A 17,328-nucleotide genomic window follows, 5' to 3' on the forward strand; every position below is an offset into this window, starting at 1 on the left:
TTCTTTCAGCCGGAATCTCCGGAGGGCAGGGAGCCCAGGCTGTGCCACTGGGAGGAGCCGTGTGGCCCTGGGCAGCCTCTTGCCCTCTCTCTGGGCTGCAGCTTCCCCGTGCTTTCAGTGAGGGTGAAGAACCAGGAGCTTCCATGTCAACTCCCTGCAGCTCCTGGCAGAAAGCCGCAGAGGGCTGTCACTGTGGAGTGCGGGGTAGAGCCACCGTCTGCAGCACTGGCATCCCACGGGCGCTGGTTCAGGTCCCGGCTGCTCCTCTTCTGGTCCAGCTCCCTGCTGGCGGCCTGGGAAAGCAGCGGAAGATGGCCAAGTGATGAAGCTCCTGGCTCCGGCCTGCCCTGGCTCTGGCCACTGTGGCCATCTGAGGAGTGACCCAGAGGATGGAAGCTCGCTCGCTCGCTCTCTCTCTCTCTGTTACTCTGCCTTTCAAATAAGTAAACTAAAGCCTTTAAGAAAATAAAGGCTTGTACATGGACCTTAGTCAATTTTGATCTCTTATATTTTGGTGGAAAATATAATCCATTTTGTCTCGTCTTTCATTTTAATTAGCATGAAGTTGTGCATAAGATTCTCTTGGAATGAAAAACCTTACCTGCACTCAGGGGCAGCTGCAGGTTTTGTGGACCCAAAACTCATTCAAGTTTGAGGGCCTCATTTGAAAAAAAATTCAAAATCCTGAATATGAATTTAAGCGCAAAACAGAATACTTAATTTATTGTGCCTGAGCGAGTGCTGACAGAGGAGTGCCACACACTGATAAATTTTGGAGTCTTTTACTGCCGGCGGCCGAGAGTGGGGCTCATGCCCCCAAAGAACTCTGGACCCCAAAGCCCAGAGCAGCAGGGTTTATAAAGGCAAAACCCACAAAGTCGGGAAGGGAATCCATGGTTCCCGGGTCAAGCTGACCTAAAGCCGATGTGAAACTAACATCAATTAGAATCCTTACCATACCACTTACAGTCTTAACAATTTCAATTATAGTATTGACGTGAATGCAGGTGTTGGCCTAAGTCATATGTGGGACAGAGACAGATTTCAGTTTATCATCAACCCAGATGCAGCCCCTCGGCTCCCAAGCTTGAGCGATTGTGCAGGGGAATTTCCTGCTCCGCCAAGTGGGATGCAGGGGCCTGCTGGGGTCTGATGCTTCAGCTCACAGCTTCAGACCAGAGTCTCACGGGGCGGGGGAGGGTGTGCTTTCTCAGGATGGGGTCCCAGGTGCTCCAATATAGAGTTCCTACCCTCAAGGTGTTACTTCACATTAGAAAGAGAAAAGGAATCAGAGCAAATTACAAATATAAATAAGCTGGCAAATACCACAAACCACAAAAGTCCAGAAAAACTTAAGTTTGTGCACGCATGTGTGTGCATGCTTGCGAGCTGCCCACGCTAATTGCTGACCTTACATTTTTTGGTTCCATAATCTTTGATTGCTTCTTTGTATGACAATAATTTGATAATACTTTTCTATAAAGTAGAAAATTAGTGGTAAATTCTTTATTGTATTACAAATATGTAATCTTTAAGTAGTCTAGATTCTCAGGAAGTTGTAAGAATAGTGGAGGGCCGGCGCTGCGGCTCACTAGGCTAATCCTCCGCCTGCGGCGCCGGCACACCAGGTTCTAGTCCCGGTCGGGGCACTGGATTCTGTCCCAGTTGCCCCTCGTCCAGGTCAGCTCTCTGCTGTGGCCCGGGAGTGCAGTGGAGGATGGCCCAGGTGCTTGAGCCCTGCACCCCATGGGAGACCAAGATAAGTACCTGGCTCCTGGCTTCGGATCAGTGCGGTGTGCCGGCCGCGGCGGCCATTGGAGGGTGAACCAACGGCAAAGGAAGACCTTTCTTTCTGTATCTCTCTCTCACTGTCCACTCTGCCTGTCAAAAAATAAATTAAAAAAAAAAAAAAGAATAGTGGAGAAGCAGCTGGCATTGTGGTGCAGCAAGTTGAGACTGCTGAAACACCAGGACCTCGTATTGGAGCGCCCGTTTGAGTCCCAGTTGCTCTGCTTCTGAGCCAGCTCCCTGCTAATGCACTTGGGAAAGCAGCAGCAGATGGCCCAAGTCCTTGGGGTCCTTGCCACCGATGTGAGACCCGGATGGAGTTCCTGGCACCCGGCTTCAGCCTGGCTCGGTCTTGCAGTTTCTTCCATTCGGGGAGTGAGACAGCGAATGGAAGACTTCTCTCTCTCTCTCTCTCTCTTTCTGTCTCTATGTCGCTCTGCCTTTCAAATAAATAAATAGTTAAGAGAAGAGCAGAGATCTGCTATGCTGTGTCCGGCCTGCCCAATACTCTATTCGTGCACAGGGAAAAGCAAAACACTGACACTGATCTGATGCACCGACTTCATTCAGACATGACCAGTCTGAGACTCACTCATTCATGTGTGTGAGTGTGTGTGTGTGTGTGTGTGTGTGTTTAGTTTTTACAATGTTACCACATGTGTAGCTCTCTGCAACACAAGATATAAAGTTGCTCCATTACCACAGAGATCTCCCAGAGTGCCCCCTCCCCACTGTTCCCCAGCTGCCAGATTTTCTGTCATGATTCTCCATTCACTCCTCAAATGACCACAATGACTGGGGCTGGGCCAGGAGTTTCTTCCAGGTCTCCCATGTGAGTGCAGGGGTCCAAGCACTTGGGCCGACTTACGCTGCTTTCCCAGGCCATTAGCAGGGAGCTGGATGGGAAGTGGAGCAGCCAGGACTACAACCAGCACCCATAGGGGATGCTGGCGCTACAGGTGGCAGCGTTTCCTTCTACACCACAGCGCCAGCCCCAGTTTGAATCACTTCTTACATAAGGTGTGAGAGTGAGGTGGAGGGGGTGTTTTTCATGACTTTATTCTTCGTTTACCTAAGCTGGCCAGTGCTCCATCTGTGGGGGCAACTGCCTTCCCTCCGCTGCCCTGCAACCCCATCCCTTCACTCCCTTTATTTATTGTGGATTCACTTGTAGCCTAATTTACGATGCCCCCAATTATTAACAGTGTAGCTCCTCGGATCTTCCTAATCTCTCTGTCTCCTGTGCTCCTGCTCTCGGCACTCGGTCCCTCCTCTCTCCCTCTCAGTCCCCTTCTTTTCTACAAGTGACTACTGAGAGCAGCATTGGGCCACTCTCACCTTCGTGGCACCGGCATTCGATGGCAGAGCCAACTGTCAACTAGATAACAAATGCACGAGCCAGGGCAGGTCTGGTGGGTGAGCTGGTCTGGGGCGAGCCCTCTGACAGGTGACCCCACAACTGAGACATGGAAGCGAGAGAGACGAGAACAGGTGCCCAGTGCAGGAACGAGGCTCCCAGCTGGAGGGGCGGGGCCTGGAAGAACAGGGCGCGGGGCGGGCGGAGGCGGCTGCCATGAGCCCCGGGTTGGGGGGGAGTGGGCGAGGGAGGAGGAGCCGGAAGGGGCTTGTGGACCATGGCGTGATCTGATTTATGGCCTGGGTTTTCCCCACGCTGGACCAGCCTCTCCACCTGTTTATCCAAGTTAATGAGCCACAGCAGACACGGGGAAAATCTGCTGGATCTCATCCAGACATCGTGGGCTGGGGCCGTGTGGCTCCCGACGTTCGTCAGTTTCTCCGGGGCTCCCAGCCCCTTCCGGCCTCCTTCCCAGTAACAAGCGCCGTGGCCCGAGCAGCGAGAGCCGGTCAGCGGAGGCGTGGGAGGGCTGCGGGCCAGGGTCGTGGTGATGGATGCAGGGGGCGCTGCTGGGAAAATGGCTTTGCCGTAGCGAGCGGCCTCTTGGGGTAGATATTTCGAGATTACGTCTCTCGTGTCATTAGAAAGCACAGCTATAAATTAGGCTGCTCGGGAGCATGGGGTGAGTAATAATTAAGTAATAAAAGTCGCCACGGGATGGGGACAGCAGCGGGAAAACAAAGAGCCCTGCTTGTGGATGCCACAAAGGCTGCGCTGAGAAGAGACCTCCGCGCGGTGCGCAAATGACGCCTCGAAGCCGCAGAGCCCAGCTCAGATGGATCCCAGCCCAAAGGGCTGCTGGGGTGGGGGAGCAGGCTGCACCAGGAGCACGGGAGGGTTGGAGGTGCAAAGGGAGGGGGCGTATTTGCAGTCCAGCTCTGCTTCTGCGCCTGGGGTCCAGCAGGCAGCAAACCTGGTGCAGAGACAATAGGGAGGGGCCAGCGCTGTGGCGTAGCAGGTAAAGCCGCTGCCTGAAAGCGCTGGCATCCCATATGGGCGCCGGTTCAAGTCCCGGCTGCTCCACTTCCGATCCAGCTCTTTGCTATGGCCTGGGAAAGCAGTAGAAGATGGCCCAAGTCCTTGGGCCCCTGCACCCACATGGGAGACCCGGAAGAAGCTCCTGGCTCCTGGCTTTGGATCAGCACAGCTCCAGCTATTGCAGCCATTTGGGGAGTGAACCAGCAGATGGAAGACCTCTCTCTCTCCCTCTCCCTCTCCCTCTGCCTCTGCCTCTCTGTGACTCAGCCTTTCAAATAAATAAATAAATCTTAAAAAAAAAAAAAGACAATAGGGAAGGGTGACAATTAGGGCTAAAGGGACAACCGAGACTTGGCTCCAGCCAGTTACTGCCACAGTTCTAACCCACAGAGTTGGAGCTGGCAAATCATCAAGACAATCTATAAAGTCGACTTTTAAATGTACAACTTGCCAGTGTTTAAGGATCAGTGATGATTTCAAAGAATTTTCAGACTACTGTGAGTGGGTGGCACTGGTACAGCAGGTCAGGCCACCACCTGCAACACCAGCATCTCATATGAGCTCAGGTTCGAGTCCCGGCTGCTCCACTTCCCATCCAGCTCCCTGCTAATGCACCTGGGAAAGCAGCGGAAGACGGCCCAAGGTCTTGAGCCTCTCCTGGGGCATATGACAAAACCTGCAGGTCCTCTTCCCAGGCACAGCATTGTCACAGAACCACTCAGAATGACTTTGGAGCAGAGGTCATGGCCAGGGCTGGAGCCCCCAAGGGTGGGTTCTGGTGCCCCTGAAAGGCACCTTGGACAGCGCCCTGTGACCTGTGCATATGGTGAGTTGCCGTTGGTGGTCTGAGACGCTGTTTTCCGGCCGTGGGGTCTGCTCTGGACCCTGCTGGCCTGCACAGCAGTTCCCAGCGAGGAGGGCAAAGCCCAGGGACAAGTCTCGTGGCAGCCGTGGCTCACCCCAACAGGGATTCACTGCCTTCCCGTTCTGCAGGCCAGAGGCCAGGGCCACGCTGCCTCTGACAGCCCCACGTAGGTGAGGGGCCTGTCCTGCTTCTTCCGGCTTCCAGCGGCTCTAGGCCTTCCCAGGCTACAGTTCTGTGGGGGCTCACGTTGCGACTGAGGTGGGGTGGCTGCGCCCTGCCTCTGCACCTGTCCCCAGACACCCATGGCAGGTGGTGCTGCAGGCCTCCCCGGCTCCCTGCCCACAGAGCGCCTGCTTGTCACTCGGTGAGGTCAAGGTTGCACGTACAAGAAGGATGATGGTGGTGGTGATGGCCATTTAAGGCAGTGACCCATCCTGTGCCCGCTTCCACCTGACGCTGGTGTCCACAGACGAGCGCTCCCACAGCTCCCAGAGCCCCGACACGACTCTTCTTCTCTGCAGAACTGCTCATCACCCACCTGCCACCCTGAAATGCAATTTGTACAGAAAAGGCCGGGAGATGCCTTGTTATTTATTGTCAGGGTGAGATTTCATGGCCGAGGGGCCGGCGCTATGGCACCGGTTCTAGTCCCGGCTGCTCCTCTTCCGATCCAGCTCTCTGCTGTGGCCTGGGAAAGCAGGAGAAGATGGCCCAAGTGCTTGGGCCCCTGCACCAAGGTGGCCATCTGGGGAGTGAACCAATGGATGGAGGACCTTTCTCTCTCTCTGCCTCTCTGTAACTCTGCCTTTCAAATAAAGAAATCTTAAAAAAAAAAAAAAAAAAAAAAAAAAAAGATTTCATGGCTGCTGCCCCCCCCCCCCGCAGGTGCCGAATCTGCACTGCAAAGGCTCATGGTGTAAACCCCCCCCCAACATTTCAGTGCATTTCACTCGTTCCTAATGCTCCTATGGCCTGTGTTTGGCCCCTTCCGATGGGTCCCCATGTTCTGTTCCCATGTCCTCCACCAGGCTCTGGTGGCCTCCGGGGGCTTCTGGCACGGGGACATCCCAGGACAGGGGTCAGCCATTTCTCCAGTGAGTCCCAGTTCCTGGGAGTGGAGACTGGTGTTGAGACCACGGGCTGGGCCCCCGGGCGTCCATCACCACTGGCTCACGGTCACTTCTAACCTTTACAATCACACTGAGAGGCCCACATGATTTTTTTTTCAAAGATTTATTTTATTTATTTGAAAGACAGAGTTACAGAGAGAGGGAGAGACAGAAAGAGAGAGAGAGATCTTCCATCTACTGGTTCCCTGCCCAAATGGCCACAAAGGCAGGGGGTGAGCCAGAAGGAAGCCAGGAGCCAGGAGCTTCTTCCGGGTCTCCGAGCCAGGTGCAGGAGCCCAAGCACGTGGGCCACCTTCTGCTGCTTTCCCAGGCCATGGCAGGGAACTGGATGGGAAATGGGCAGCCTGGACTTGAGCCAGTTTTCCTTGCTTGCTCCCAAGTCGGAAGCTGGCAGTTATTACTCAAGTCCTGGCTATCCCAGGTGGGTTGTTCCGGATTGTGGTTTGGCTCCCTGGATTGTCGGTGGGGGTAGCTATGTGATTTCCTGCAGGTCTGACCAAGCAGGTGGGCTTCCTGGGTTGGGGACCATGGCTGATGTGTGGGCTTCCTGGGCTGGGGACCGTGGCTGATGGGTGGGCTTCCTGGGTTGGGGACCGTGGCTGATGGGTGGGCTTCCTGGGCTGGTTGCACACGTGGCCTGTGTATTCAGTCCTGTTTAGAGACTCGACTTGAGGACACAAAGCCTTGTGCCTGCGTAGGTCTGGCTCCAGGGGCCACCTCCCCCTGCCCTGAGGCCTCACCCCTGCCCATCTCTGAGATGGGAACAATAATGGTTCAACAAAGCGCCTCGAAGGTGGGGCACACAGAGAGGCTGGGGCAAGGCAAAGCGAACCAGACCAGTGTGAGAGAGGCCAGTGGCAATAAAGGCAGGTTTTATTCAGCACGGTGGGGCTGGAGAGCCAAGGAGCCGGCTGGGAGGGTCTGAGGGTGGAAAATTGCTAAGTGAGATGCCAGGAACCGTGTATGGTGGTGTGGGGGAGGGGTAATCCTTGCCACAGGCCAGCCAGGGGACTCAGCTCTCCAGGGTGGGGGTGCGGAAGTGGGTCAGGATTGAAGATGGAGGGCGGGGGTGTCCACCCAGCAAGGCTCTTGGCTCAGACTGGCCTGGGCGGGCTGAGCGTGATGGGAGGAGCTCGGGCACCTGGCTGCGGCCAGGTCAGGGCGAGAGTCTGTCGCCCTCTCAGGCCCAGTCCGTGGGCGCACTAGGTGTTTGGGGAGGGGGTCATCTCAGGGCCCTGCCTCTCTCACGGTGGTCGGGGGCTGCGAAGGCCACGGTAGGGCAATCAGACAGGTGGCCTGGAGGGAGCCAGGGGTGCCAGCTGGGGGGAGAGGGTGCCTCTGGCCTCCAGCCCCATCCAGGCTTCCTGTCTCCAGGCCGTCGACTCCCTTCTTTGACCTGCTGCAGCACCGGTACCAGCAGCTGTGGGTGCAAGAGCAGAAGGCCACGCAGAAGGCCATCAAGCTGGAGAAAAAGCAGAAGGTAAAGGCGGCCCCCACCCCTGAGCGCCAGCGGGCTGGGCGGCCGGGGAGGGGACGGGCAGGCCTGGCTGGGGCAGCTACTGGGAGACAGAGAGAGAGAGAGAAATGGAAATCGCTTACTCCATGGTTCACTCCTCCGATGTCCACAAGGCCAGGACCAGCCCAGGAGCTGGCCCCTGACGGCCTGCTTTCCAAATAAATAAACTTTTTTGGAGGATGGGGCGTGTGAGTAAGATGTGTGGTAGAAGAGAATACTTCAGGGACTGGCGCTGTGGCGTGGGGGGTAAAGCCGCCGCCTGCAGTGCCCGCATCCTATATGGGTGCCAGTTCGAGATCTGGCTGCTCCACTTCTGATCCGGCTCTCTGCTATGGCCTGGGAAAGCAGCAGAAGATGGCCCAAGTCCTTGGGTCGCTGTACCCACATGGGAGACCCGGAAGGAGCTCCTGGCTCCTGGCTTTGGATCAGCACAACTCCAGCCGTTGCGGCCAATTGGGGAATGAACCAGCGGATGGAAGACCTCTCTCTCTCTCTCTCTCTCTCTGCCTCTGCTTCTCTCTGTCTTTGCCTCTCTGTAACTCTTCCAAGTAAATAAATAAAATCTGCCTGGGGGATCACAGTGTGGGCGTGGCGGCAGCACCCCCCAGGGCTCAGTTCTACACAGAGATGGGGGGGCAGTGCCCTGAAAATGCAGCGTCCAGGGCCCTCCCCAGCTGACCCTGGGGCTGGAGGCCGCAGACCCTGCCTTCGTCTGCTCTGGCTGCCGTCACGGTGACCAGGGCCAGTGGCTCCGGCAGACGCTTGTTCAGCTGAGGCCGCTCCTTGCCCGGCTGGCGGCAGGTGGCGTCCTCACCTGGTAGAGAAAGTTCTCCGGTCTCTGCCACTTCTCACAGGGCACAGGTCCCATAGGATTAAGGCCCCACCCTTATTACTTTAGGTCATCTTGGTCGCCTCCCAGGAGGCCCTGATTCCAGGGGGCGGGCACTGCGGCACAGCAGTTATGATGCCACTGGGGACCCCTGCACCTCGTATCAGAGCACCCAGGCTCGGGTTCCAGCTCTGCTCTCCCTTCCAGCTCCTTGCTCATGGGCACCCTGGGAGGCAGCAGGTGTCGGCTGAAGTCCTTGGGCCCCTGCCACCCATGTGGGAGACCCGGATGGGCTCCTGGCCCCTGGCCCCTGGCCCCCGGCCCCCGGCCCCCAGCCCCTGGCCCCTGGCCCCTGGCCCCTGGCCGAGCCCCAGCTGCTGTGGGTGTTTGGGGAATGAACCAGAGGATGGGAGAGTTTGCTCTCTAATGCTTTAACTTGCAGATGAGTTTTTCACAAAAGATTTTGTTAAAGCCCCTGTCTCGCGATACGGTCACACCGGGGTTGGGGCTGCGGCCCCTGAGTGCGGGGGACACAGCCCGGTCCGCAGCAGACCCTGTGAGCTGCAGGAGTCAGCTGCATGGCTTCCACTGGTTGAGGAACCATGGCTCCCTTGGTGCCTCTGAGATGCCACCTGCAGAGAGCTCAGAGCCCCTGGCCCCGTCCCCAAGAAGGTCTTTTTTATTTTTTATTTATTTATTTATTTTTGACAGGCAGAGTTAGACAGTGAGAGAGAGACAGAGAAAAAGGTCTTCCTTTTTTTTCCGTTGGTTCACCCCTCAAATGGCCACTACGGCCGGAGCTACGCCGATCCGAAGCCAGGAGCCGGGAGCTTCCTCCTGGTCTCCCATGGGGAGCAGGGCCCAAGCACTTGGGCCATCCTCCACTGCCTTCCCCGGCCACAGCAGAGAGCTGGCCTGGAATAGGAGCAACCGGGACAGAATCTGGTGCCCCAACCGGGACTAGAACCTGGGGTGCCGGAGCCGCAGGCGGAGGATTAGTCTAGTGAGCTGCGGCACTGGCCCCCAAGGGGGTCTTTCAATTTCCAAGGGGCAGGCCGTGGTGAGAACCCCCTCCCCAGAGGCAGTAGCAACCCCCCCCATTCCTGTCACCGAACAGCTCCTGTCTTCAAACCCCAGCGAGTCCCCGGAGCCCCGTGCCAGCTCTGCCTGGTCTCAGGACAGACCAGGAGCTGCTTGGGCGTCCCCTGGCCCCGCCCCTGGCCCCCGAGCTATGACCAGGAGCAGGGCCAGGGTGCAGTGCATGAAGCAGCCTCAGAGGAGGGCTGGACCAGAGGACGGTGACCCTTGAGAGAATCCCAACCGCCTGCCCCTAGGTCCCCGTCCAGGGCCTTTCCCGGCGCCGGGGTGGCTGCCCCACCTTTGCCTGTCCTGGCCCGCAGGTGATCCTGGGGAAGCTGTACGAGACCCGGAGCTGTCAGCTGAGGAAGTACAAGCCGCCCGTGCAGCTGGACGCCCTCTGGCACATGCCCCTCTTCCAGAAGGTAGTGCCCTCTGCCTGCCCCTCCTGTGCGCTCGCTCACCCGGCCCGGGCTTACCTGCTGTCCAGGAAACCTGTGGGCTTCTAGCCGCTGATGGGCATAACCACAACAGCAGCACCTGGGGTCAGCCACCCCTGCTATTTTCTGGAAGCGCCAGGAGCTGAGCCCATGCACGTCCCCTCAGTGGCTTCCCAGCCCCAGCAGGCCCATGGTACAGACAGGATCACGGTGAGCTCTGTGAAGCGGCAGAGCCTTGTGCTGGCAGGAGGGTCCCCCAGGGCGGGCGCTGTGCACGCCGAATCTCGCTCCACAGTGGGCTCGCCGTTGTCAGCATCCTGCGCTGGGGACTTGGGAAGGCTAAGCAGCCCCGTGCCCACTAGTGCCGAACATGCTCCCCACGCCGGGTGGTGGCCCTGGGGAGACAGGAGCATGTGTCCACCTGGGGCCACGCCCACCTTGACTGGACTTGAACCAGGGAACCGGCTGTGTTCTCCCAGGAGCGCACCCCGAACCGAGCCGCGTCCACCAGGCCGTGCCGTCTCAGAGCACCCAGGTGGGGATTTGTCGCTGGCAGCTTTCAACAGGGACAGAACAACGGGCCAGCCTGGACGCGCGGGGCGGAGGAAGGGAAACGGGGCATGGTGGGTGGGAGGCTGTGCTCGCCCGCTCGCCCTGGGCAGAAGGAACCTTTTCAGTCCCGCAGGGGACTCGCGGGGCTGGGGGAAGGCAGCTGCGTGAGGCAGGGCTGCTGCCCGCCGCTGCCGGCTTGCGTTCAGCTGCGGTTTAGACAATGAAGGGGCCGCTGCCTCCCTGAGCCTAATGCACTTGAACAAGCTGCCGGCCTCGCGCGGGAGCAGCCGGCCCCGCCGCTCCTGTCCTGCACCAGCGGCCCACATCAGCACGTGTCAGCGACCATGCGCCCCGCCGCCCGTCAGCCCCGGCCGCTGCGCCGCGCTCACGCTCACTGCAAATGCCGGGGGAGAACCTGCCCGGGCTGGCTCAGGAGGTGGCAGGAGTCACCCCTGCTGCTGCTCCATTGGCTCTGTCCTCTGTCTCTCACAATCTCCCGCCCTCTGAGACACATCTCCCTCCACACCGCTGCGGAGTCCCAGCCCTCGCCTGCGCCGTTCCCCCTTCCTGCTTTCCCCTGATGTTCCTGGACACCCGTGGGGGCACGGGCACCCGGGGGGATGCTGCCCGGGGCCGAGGGACAGGGAGCTGTGGCTCTGTGGACACGAGATGCCCCCCAGATGCTGTGCCGGCCCCACTCAGTGCTCACATCTCCTAAGAGCCCAAGGATACGGACAAAGAGGGGCGCAGGTGGTCTCCCCCAGCACAGTGGGGAACCCCTCCCCCCAGGTGACACGGATGCTTTCGTGTCGGGGGCTTCTGGCTCGTGCCTGGGTCTCCACAGTGCCTGGCTCAGGGCTGCAACTCAAGGGCAGAAATAAGTGAATGAGTTCCTGTTTTCCAAAGAGGGGATCCGACCAGGTGGGCCAGGGGCTCCTCCAGTCTCTAGATTGTTCCGAAATACCGTCACGGACAGGTAACACTTTACTCAGCACCGAGCTCGCTCCAAGATCTTTGCCTACACGACTTCGTTTCGTGCTCAGAATGTCCCCACCGCACTGCACAGGCGAGAGCAGGGAGGGGCTGCTTCCTCCCCAGCCTCACCCTGCATCTCTCTCTCGCCTCTCCAGGCAAGGTCCAGGCCGGCCCGCCCTGGGAGCTGCAGCTCCAGACCACCCTCTCAGCCGTCCCCTGAGGCCGGGAAACCCGGGGACAGGTGCAGGGCGCTCAGAGCAGGGCACCACCCTACACAGCCCATCAGTGGCCTTAGACCCCAGAGCACTGCTGCCTGGATGTCACGCCCAGTCCCCCTCCCTGCCAGAAACCAGTGTCCACCGAGCCCTTGCGACAGCCCAGGGACTGGACACGTGTGATCTTACAGACACACGTGATCTTGTGCGTGCCATGTCCCCATTCTGCTGACGGGAAAGCTGAGGCTCAGACAGGCGGAGACTCGCCCTGTAAGAAGTGGATCCTGGACCCAGTCCGCGGCTTCCTAAGCCCAGGGACCCCTGGGACCCCCCCCCATCCAGGTCTCCTCCTTTCTCCCCATACAAGGCACTCACTAACTTTGCAATTAATTAATGAACTGGGCAGCTTTTTCAACCTCCCAGTAAAATGTGAGCCCACCCAGGGCCATGCCTGTGGGTCCCCCGCTGCGTCCCCGGAGCCCAACAGGTGCCTGGCCCAGAGTGGGGGGTCGGTAAGCATCTGTGGGCTGAGTGAGCGCCCAGTGTAGGCTGGAGCCGCACCGAAGGCCCCAGCCTTTCCCACTGCGTGCTCAGGCACTCAGGTCCGGCCCTTGGAGCTGGACCAGGCAGCCAGGCGGGCCCTGCCCCTGGCGATGCGCAAAGCTCACCCCTCATCCCCCAGGGGCGGGGGTCTTTGTCTGAGCCCCTTGTAGTTGCTGAGCCGCTGGCCCCATTACGAAGGGGAAAAAGCGCTTCCAAAAAAGTTGGAGCTGTCACGGTGATGGATAACCTAAATGGACTCTGCCCGCTCAGGAACAGATGTCGACGCTGAACTCTGTCAGAAATAATTAAACACCTTTCACACGGAAAAGCAGCAGGCGGGGGCGGCGCTGTGCGGGCCGGGCCACTGATCCCACCGCTCGCCTCTGGGACCCGGCCCAGCCCCACACGGGGCTGAGAGCAGAGCAGGCGGGGCCACATCCTGGCGTGGGCTGCCCGGTGATGTCTGTGCCACCAGCAGTTGGTGGCCAGGTCCGGAGGGAGGGAGGGGGAGAAGGAGTGAGCTGGGCCCTGCGGCAGGGACAGCGACATGGCCTAGCACCAGCCCAGCTCTGGCCCAGCCCTCCCGGCCTCAGTTCCCTTGTGGGAAAACAAGGGGTAAGATTCTTTTATTTTTTTTAAAGATTTATTTCCACTTTTTTTGGAAAGATTTACAGAGAGAGAGAGAGAGAATTTCCATCCCCTGGCTCGCTCCCCGAATGGCCACAACAGCTGGGGCGAGGCCAAGCCCAAGCCAGGAGCCAGGAGCCAGGACCTCCATCCGGGTCTCTCACGTGGGCGGATCTTCTGCTGCCTTCCCCAGGCGCATTGGCAGGGGGCTGGACCGGAAGTGGAGCCGCTGGTGCCCCGTGTCACAGATCCCCAGCCTGGAGTGAATGGTCACACCCTTCCTCGGGCTCCCACGTCCGGGGACGGGTGTGAAGTCACCACATGCCAGCCCTGAGTGGAAGAATGACCCCTGGGGACCCTCCTGGCCACTCTTTCATGAAATGGGCTCTGACGCCCACTGGCAGGGCCGCCCGGAGGATTTGGTGAGAAGCAACGTTTACCTGCGCCCCTGACAGGGAGCCGAGCCGTCCAGCGATGACTGAGGATTCATGGGGACCGTTCATCTGCTCGCTCACTCGTTCACGGCTCCCTTCCCCCAGCCAGGCCCTGTGCTGAGTGGGAGGATGGGGCGAGGCAGACTCCGGCTCCTACTGCTGCCGTGGGGCTGCCGTGGCCACTGGCGTGGCGTGCCATGGACGGATGGACAGACAGACAGATGGGTAGGTAGTTGCACAGGTGGACAGCTAGACAGGCAGGTTTGGATTAGTTCCGCCCATGTGTGTGCTGTGGTCACAGCCTCAAGTGGTCAGGAGACAGCACCCCAAGTCGGGAGGCTGGGCATGGTCCCCAAGTGCTAACTAAGCCCATTACACACGAGCCTGCTCTGGGCCCACCCTGCTCACTGACTTTCTGCAGAAGTCGGGGCTCCGCCCAGCAGCCCCTGCAGCTGCCCGAGGGGTGAGGCTGTGAGCAGTGCCCCCCACCCCCTCAGCTCTCAGCAGCAGCCCAGCCTGCGCCACTCTGCCTCTGGTCCCCTAACTGGAAGCCACTGAGAGTGGATGTTCCTGCTTCTGCCCACATCCTGAGAGGGGCCCCAGCTGGTACCCCCGCCGTCCACGGAGGGTGACAGTGCAACATGCGTTCCCCTTTCTCTCTCTCGTGCTCTTCCCTGCTTTGTTTGAATTTCCCCATTGCCGCCCAACTTTTACAGAACAAGTAGGCCCTGTTTGAAAAACTGTGCTTTTTTTCTTCTTCTTTAAGTTTTATTTATTTATTTGAAAGACAGAGTTAGAGAGGGAGGGAGGGAGTGCAGGAAGAGAGAGAGAGAGAGATCTTCCATCTGCTGGTTTACCCCACAAATGGCTGCAACAAGACAGGGCTGGGCCAGGCTGAAGTCAGGAGGTAGGAGCTCCATCTGGGTCTCCCATGGGTGCAGGGGTCCAAGGTCTTGGGCCATCCTCTGCTGCTTTCCCAGGCGCATTAGCAGGCAGCCGGGTGGGAAGTGGAGCAGCCAGGACTCCAACCAGTGCTCACATGGGACGCCGGCCTCGCAGGCGGCGGCATAGCCCACTGCACACAGCGCCGGCTACGGTTTGTAAAGGACGGAGACTGGCTTTTCCCGCAGTGTGCAGCCCCCTCTTCGAGCCTCACTCTTCCCGATGGCTTGGGAAACACTCCCAAGCTGCTGGTCCGGGCTGCTTCCCCACGTACGGTTCCCATCCAGCAGCCAATGCTGGTGCCGTGCTGGGGCAGTGAGGGCTACCGGCTTCTAGAATCTTCTCTCTATGGCCGTAGACCCAACGCCCATTTCCGAAGGGGGTTGCCGGGGCTTCTGGCAGCCTCCCCTCGCCCCTGCACACTCGGCCTCTCCCCGAGTCGTGCCCAGCCCTGCCGACATTACATAGTCGTTCAGTCACTAACGTATGAACAAATGAATATATTTTCATCTGGCTTTGGGTTTCAGCCCCACTGCTTTAGAATAATGGCCCAAGCTATTAAGCTAACGGTTTGATTTACAAGCTCTTGTGCTCCGAGCGCGGGGATCAGGGGATCAGATCCCTGTCTTTGTGGAAGACTAACCCTGCCTCGGGTCTCCTGGGCCCCCGGCTCCCTAACAGGAACAGAAGACGGGCGGCGGGCGGGCGGGCGGGGGAGGCGTCAGAGTCATCCAAGCGGCGACACCCAGAGATGCAGCTGTAAGAAAAGGATTTTCTTCCCCACCTTTAAGCTGTCTTACAAATCATTGCTGGCTGGGAACTTAACTCTCAGTTAAACCCCGCAGCGGGCTCCTAGCCCGTCCACCCCGGGGGCCTTGCATGGCTATCAAAGGAAAAAAAATAAAAAAGGACGGACCATCTCCACCGAGGCCCGTGCAGTCCCACAGTCGCGATGTCCAGTCCAAGGAAGGACAGGTGCCCGACCGGCTGCCCCTCCCGGGGTCTCTGCGCTGCGGATGTATTTTAAGAACCCTGTCTTCCGTCGCCTCGGAATACGTCTTGTCCTGTGTCACTGCGTAGGGCACCGAGTGTGGGAACGAGATGTGTCACACGCGGAGACAGTGACGGGAGGCATGAGTCAGCCGACATTTCCTCCCTACATACAGACGCTGCCCCCACCACAAACCCCTCCACATGCCGGGGAGGTGCCTGGCCCAAGGGGTGGGTAAAAGCGGCCGCTTAATTGGTCTGACATCACCCGGCAGCTCAGAGCTAGGAGTTCGTGGGCGCCTGCTCAAGATGTGACATTGCTGCTCAAATGGCCAGAGCTGCCGGCCGGGGGTGGGGAGGAGGGTGCGGGCAGTGCACGGCGCAGGATAAGTGGGGCACAGGCAGGTTCCTGGGGCAGCAGAGAGGTCTAGCCTGGCGCCTCTGACAGGCCCAGGCCTGTGCCCGGGACGCCCAGGCCCTAACCCTTCCGCTTCCCAGGAGTTCCCAGTCAGACCCAGAGGGCGCATCCCCCGCACTGGATGAGGAAATACTGGGCCAGGCCAAAGCCAGGACCCGGGAGCTTCATCCAGACCTCCCATGTGGGTGCAGGGGCCCAAGTACCTCCACCATCCTCCGCTTCTATTCCAGGCAGATTGGAAGTGGAGCAACTGGGACTCCAACCGGTGCCCATTTGGGATGCCAGCATTGCAGGCGGTCGCTTATCCCACTGTGCCACAATGCCAGCCCCTGGCACTCATTTTTTTTAAGATTTATTTATTCATTTGAAAGTCAGAGTTACACACGGAAGAATAGGCAGAGAGAGAGATCTTCCGCCCACTGATTCACTCCCTAGTTGATTGCAAGGGCCGGAGCTGTGCCGATCTGATCTGAAGCCAGGAGCCAGGAGCTTCTTCTGGGTCTCCCACACGGGTGCAGGGACCCAAGCACTTGAACCATCTTCTACTGCTTTCCCAGGGCACAGCAGAGAGCTGGATTGGAAGTGAAGCAGCCAGGACTCGAACCAGCGCCCTTATGGGATGCTGGCACTATAGACGGCGGCTTTACCTGCTTCACCACAGCACTGGCCCCTCATTTCTCATCTCTGGGGGTAGTGAGAGCCTCATGGGGAGCTCAGTAGGCTTCAGGATCCCTGACTTCTTCCAGTTTCTAGCTCCTCTCCAAGAGCCTACGCCTTCTATGGGCTTAAGGAGAACCCCACAGTCCTTGGGGGAGGGGTTAAGGCACCTGCCACCTCTTGGATGACTTCCTCCACGTCGCCCTCCAGTTCCTCCATCCTGCTAGTCAGTCCTGTCACCAACATGGTTATGAAGCTGCCTGAGCCGTGGGCAGCGGTAGGTTCTAGGGGGTAACCACCATGGGGTCAGCGCAGGTGCACCCAGCTGAAGTCTGGCCAGTGCCAGGGGACAAGAACCAAAGGCTGCACGCAACAAGCAAAGTGCACCGCGCCAGGGAGCAGCACCGGGGAGGAGCACGGAGGGAAGTTCCTCCAGTCCCGGCCCTTCCTATCCTCCAGCAGCCCCAGGGTGAGGGACCCTGGAGCAGAGCAAACACAGCTGGGCAGTTTGACCCAAGTCCAGGGGCTACAGGTGCCAAGGGAAGACGTGGTTCTAAAGATGAAGTCCCCGGACGGCAGCAAGGACCCCAGCAGCTGCTCCACACCAGGGCCTTCTTAGGGGCCGCTCTGGGTCTCTGGGGAATCTTCCCATTTCGTGCCACTGCTCTCAGTAACCCCGAGTGACGGCGACGAGGCCCAAGGTCAACGGCGAACAAGTGTCTGTCCAGCCCCAGGTCTCCAGACCTGCAAGAGCGGATAAGGACGGAGCACCTGCCACAGAGGCTGGGGGCAGGGGGGTTAATGGCAGGAGCCTGAGGGGAAGTGAGGGGCGGCCAGGAGTGGGGCCTTGATGAGTGTCCAGAGGGTTGTGACTGGCTGATTAAGCCTTTGCATTAACCACACTTCCCACTGCCCTAAAAGCTTTCAGAGCTGGA

At 58.9% G+C, this 17,328-nt stretch overlaps 1 protein-coding gene across 1 annotated transcript in view; it reads left to right on the forward strand.

The window, feature by feature from the left end:
* The window catches only part of CFAP77 (cilia and flagella associated protein 77), a 139,013-nt gene that overhangs the window by 99,530 nt on the left and 22,155 nt on the right, over window positions 1-17,328 (forward strand). The window contains exons 4-5 of the mRNA XM_070058346.2: window positions 7,553-7,658; window positions 9,924-10,025. Coding sequence (XP_069914447.1) covers window positions 7,553-7,658; window positions 9,924-10,025 — 208 coding nt within the window. The remainder of the gene's footprint in view (window positions 1-7,552; window positions 7,659-9,923; window positions 10,026-17,328) is intronic.

Source organism: Oryctolagus cuniculus, chromosome 1 (genome assembly GCF_051225735.1).
Source record: "Oryctolagus cuniculus isolate XC-2025 breed Fujian yellow rabbit chromosome 1, ASM5122573v1, whole genome shotgun sequence".
NCBI classification, from domain to species: domain Eukaryota; kingdom Metazoa; phylum Chordata; class Mammalia; order Lagomorpha; family Leporidae; genus Oryctolagus; species Oryctolagus cuniculus.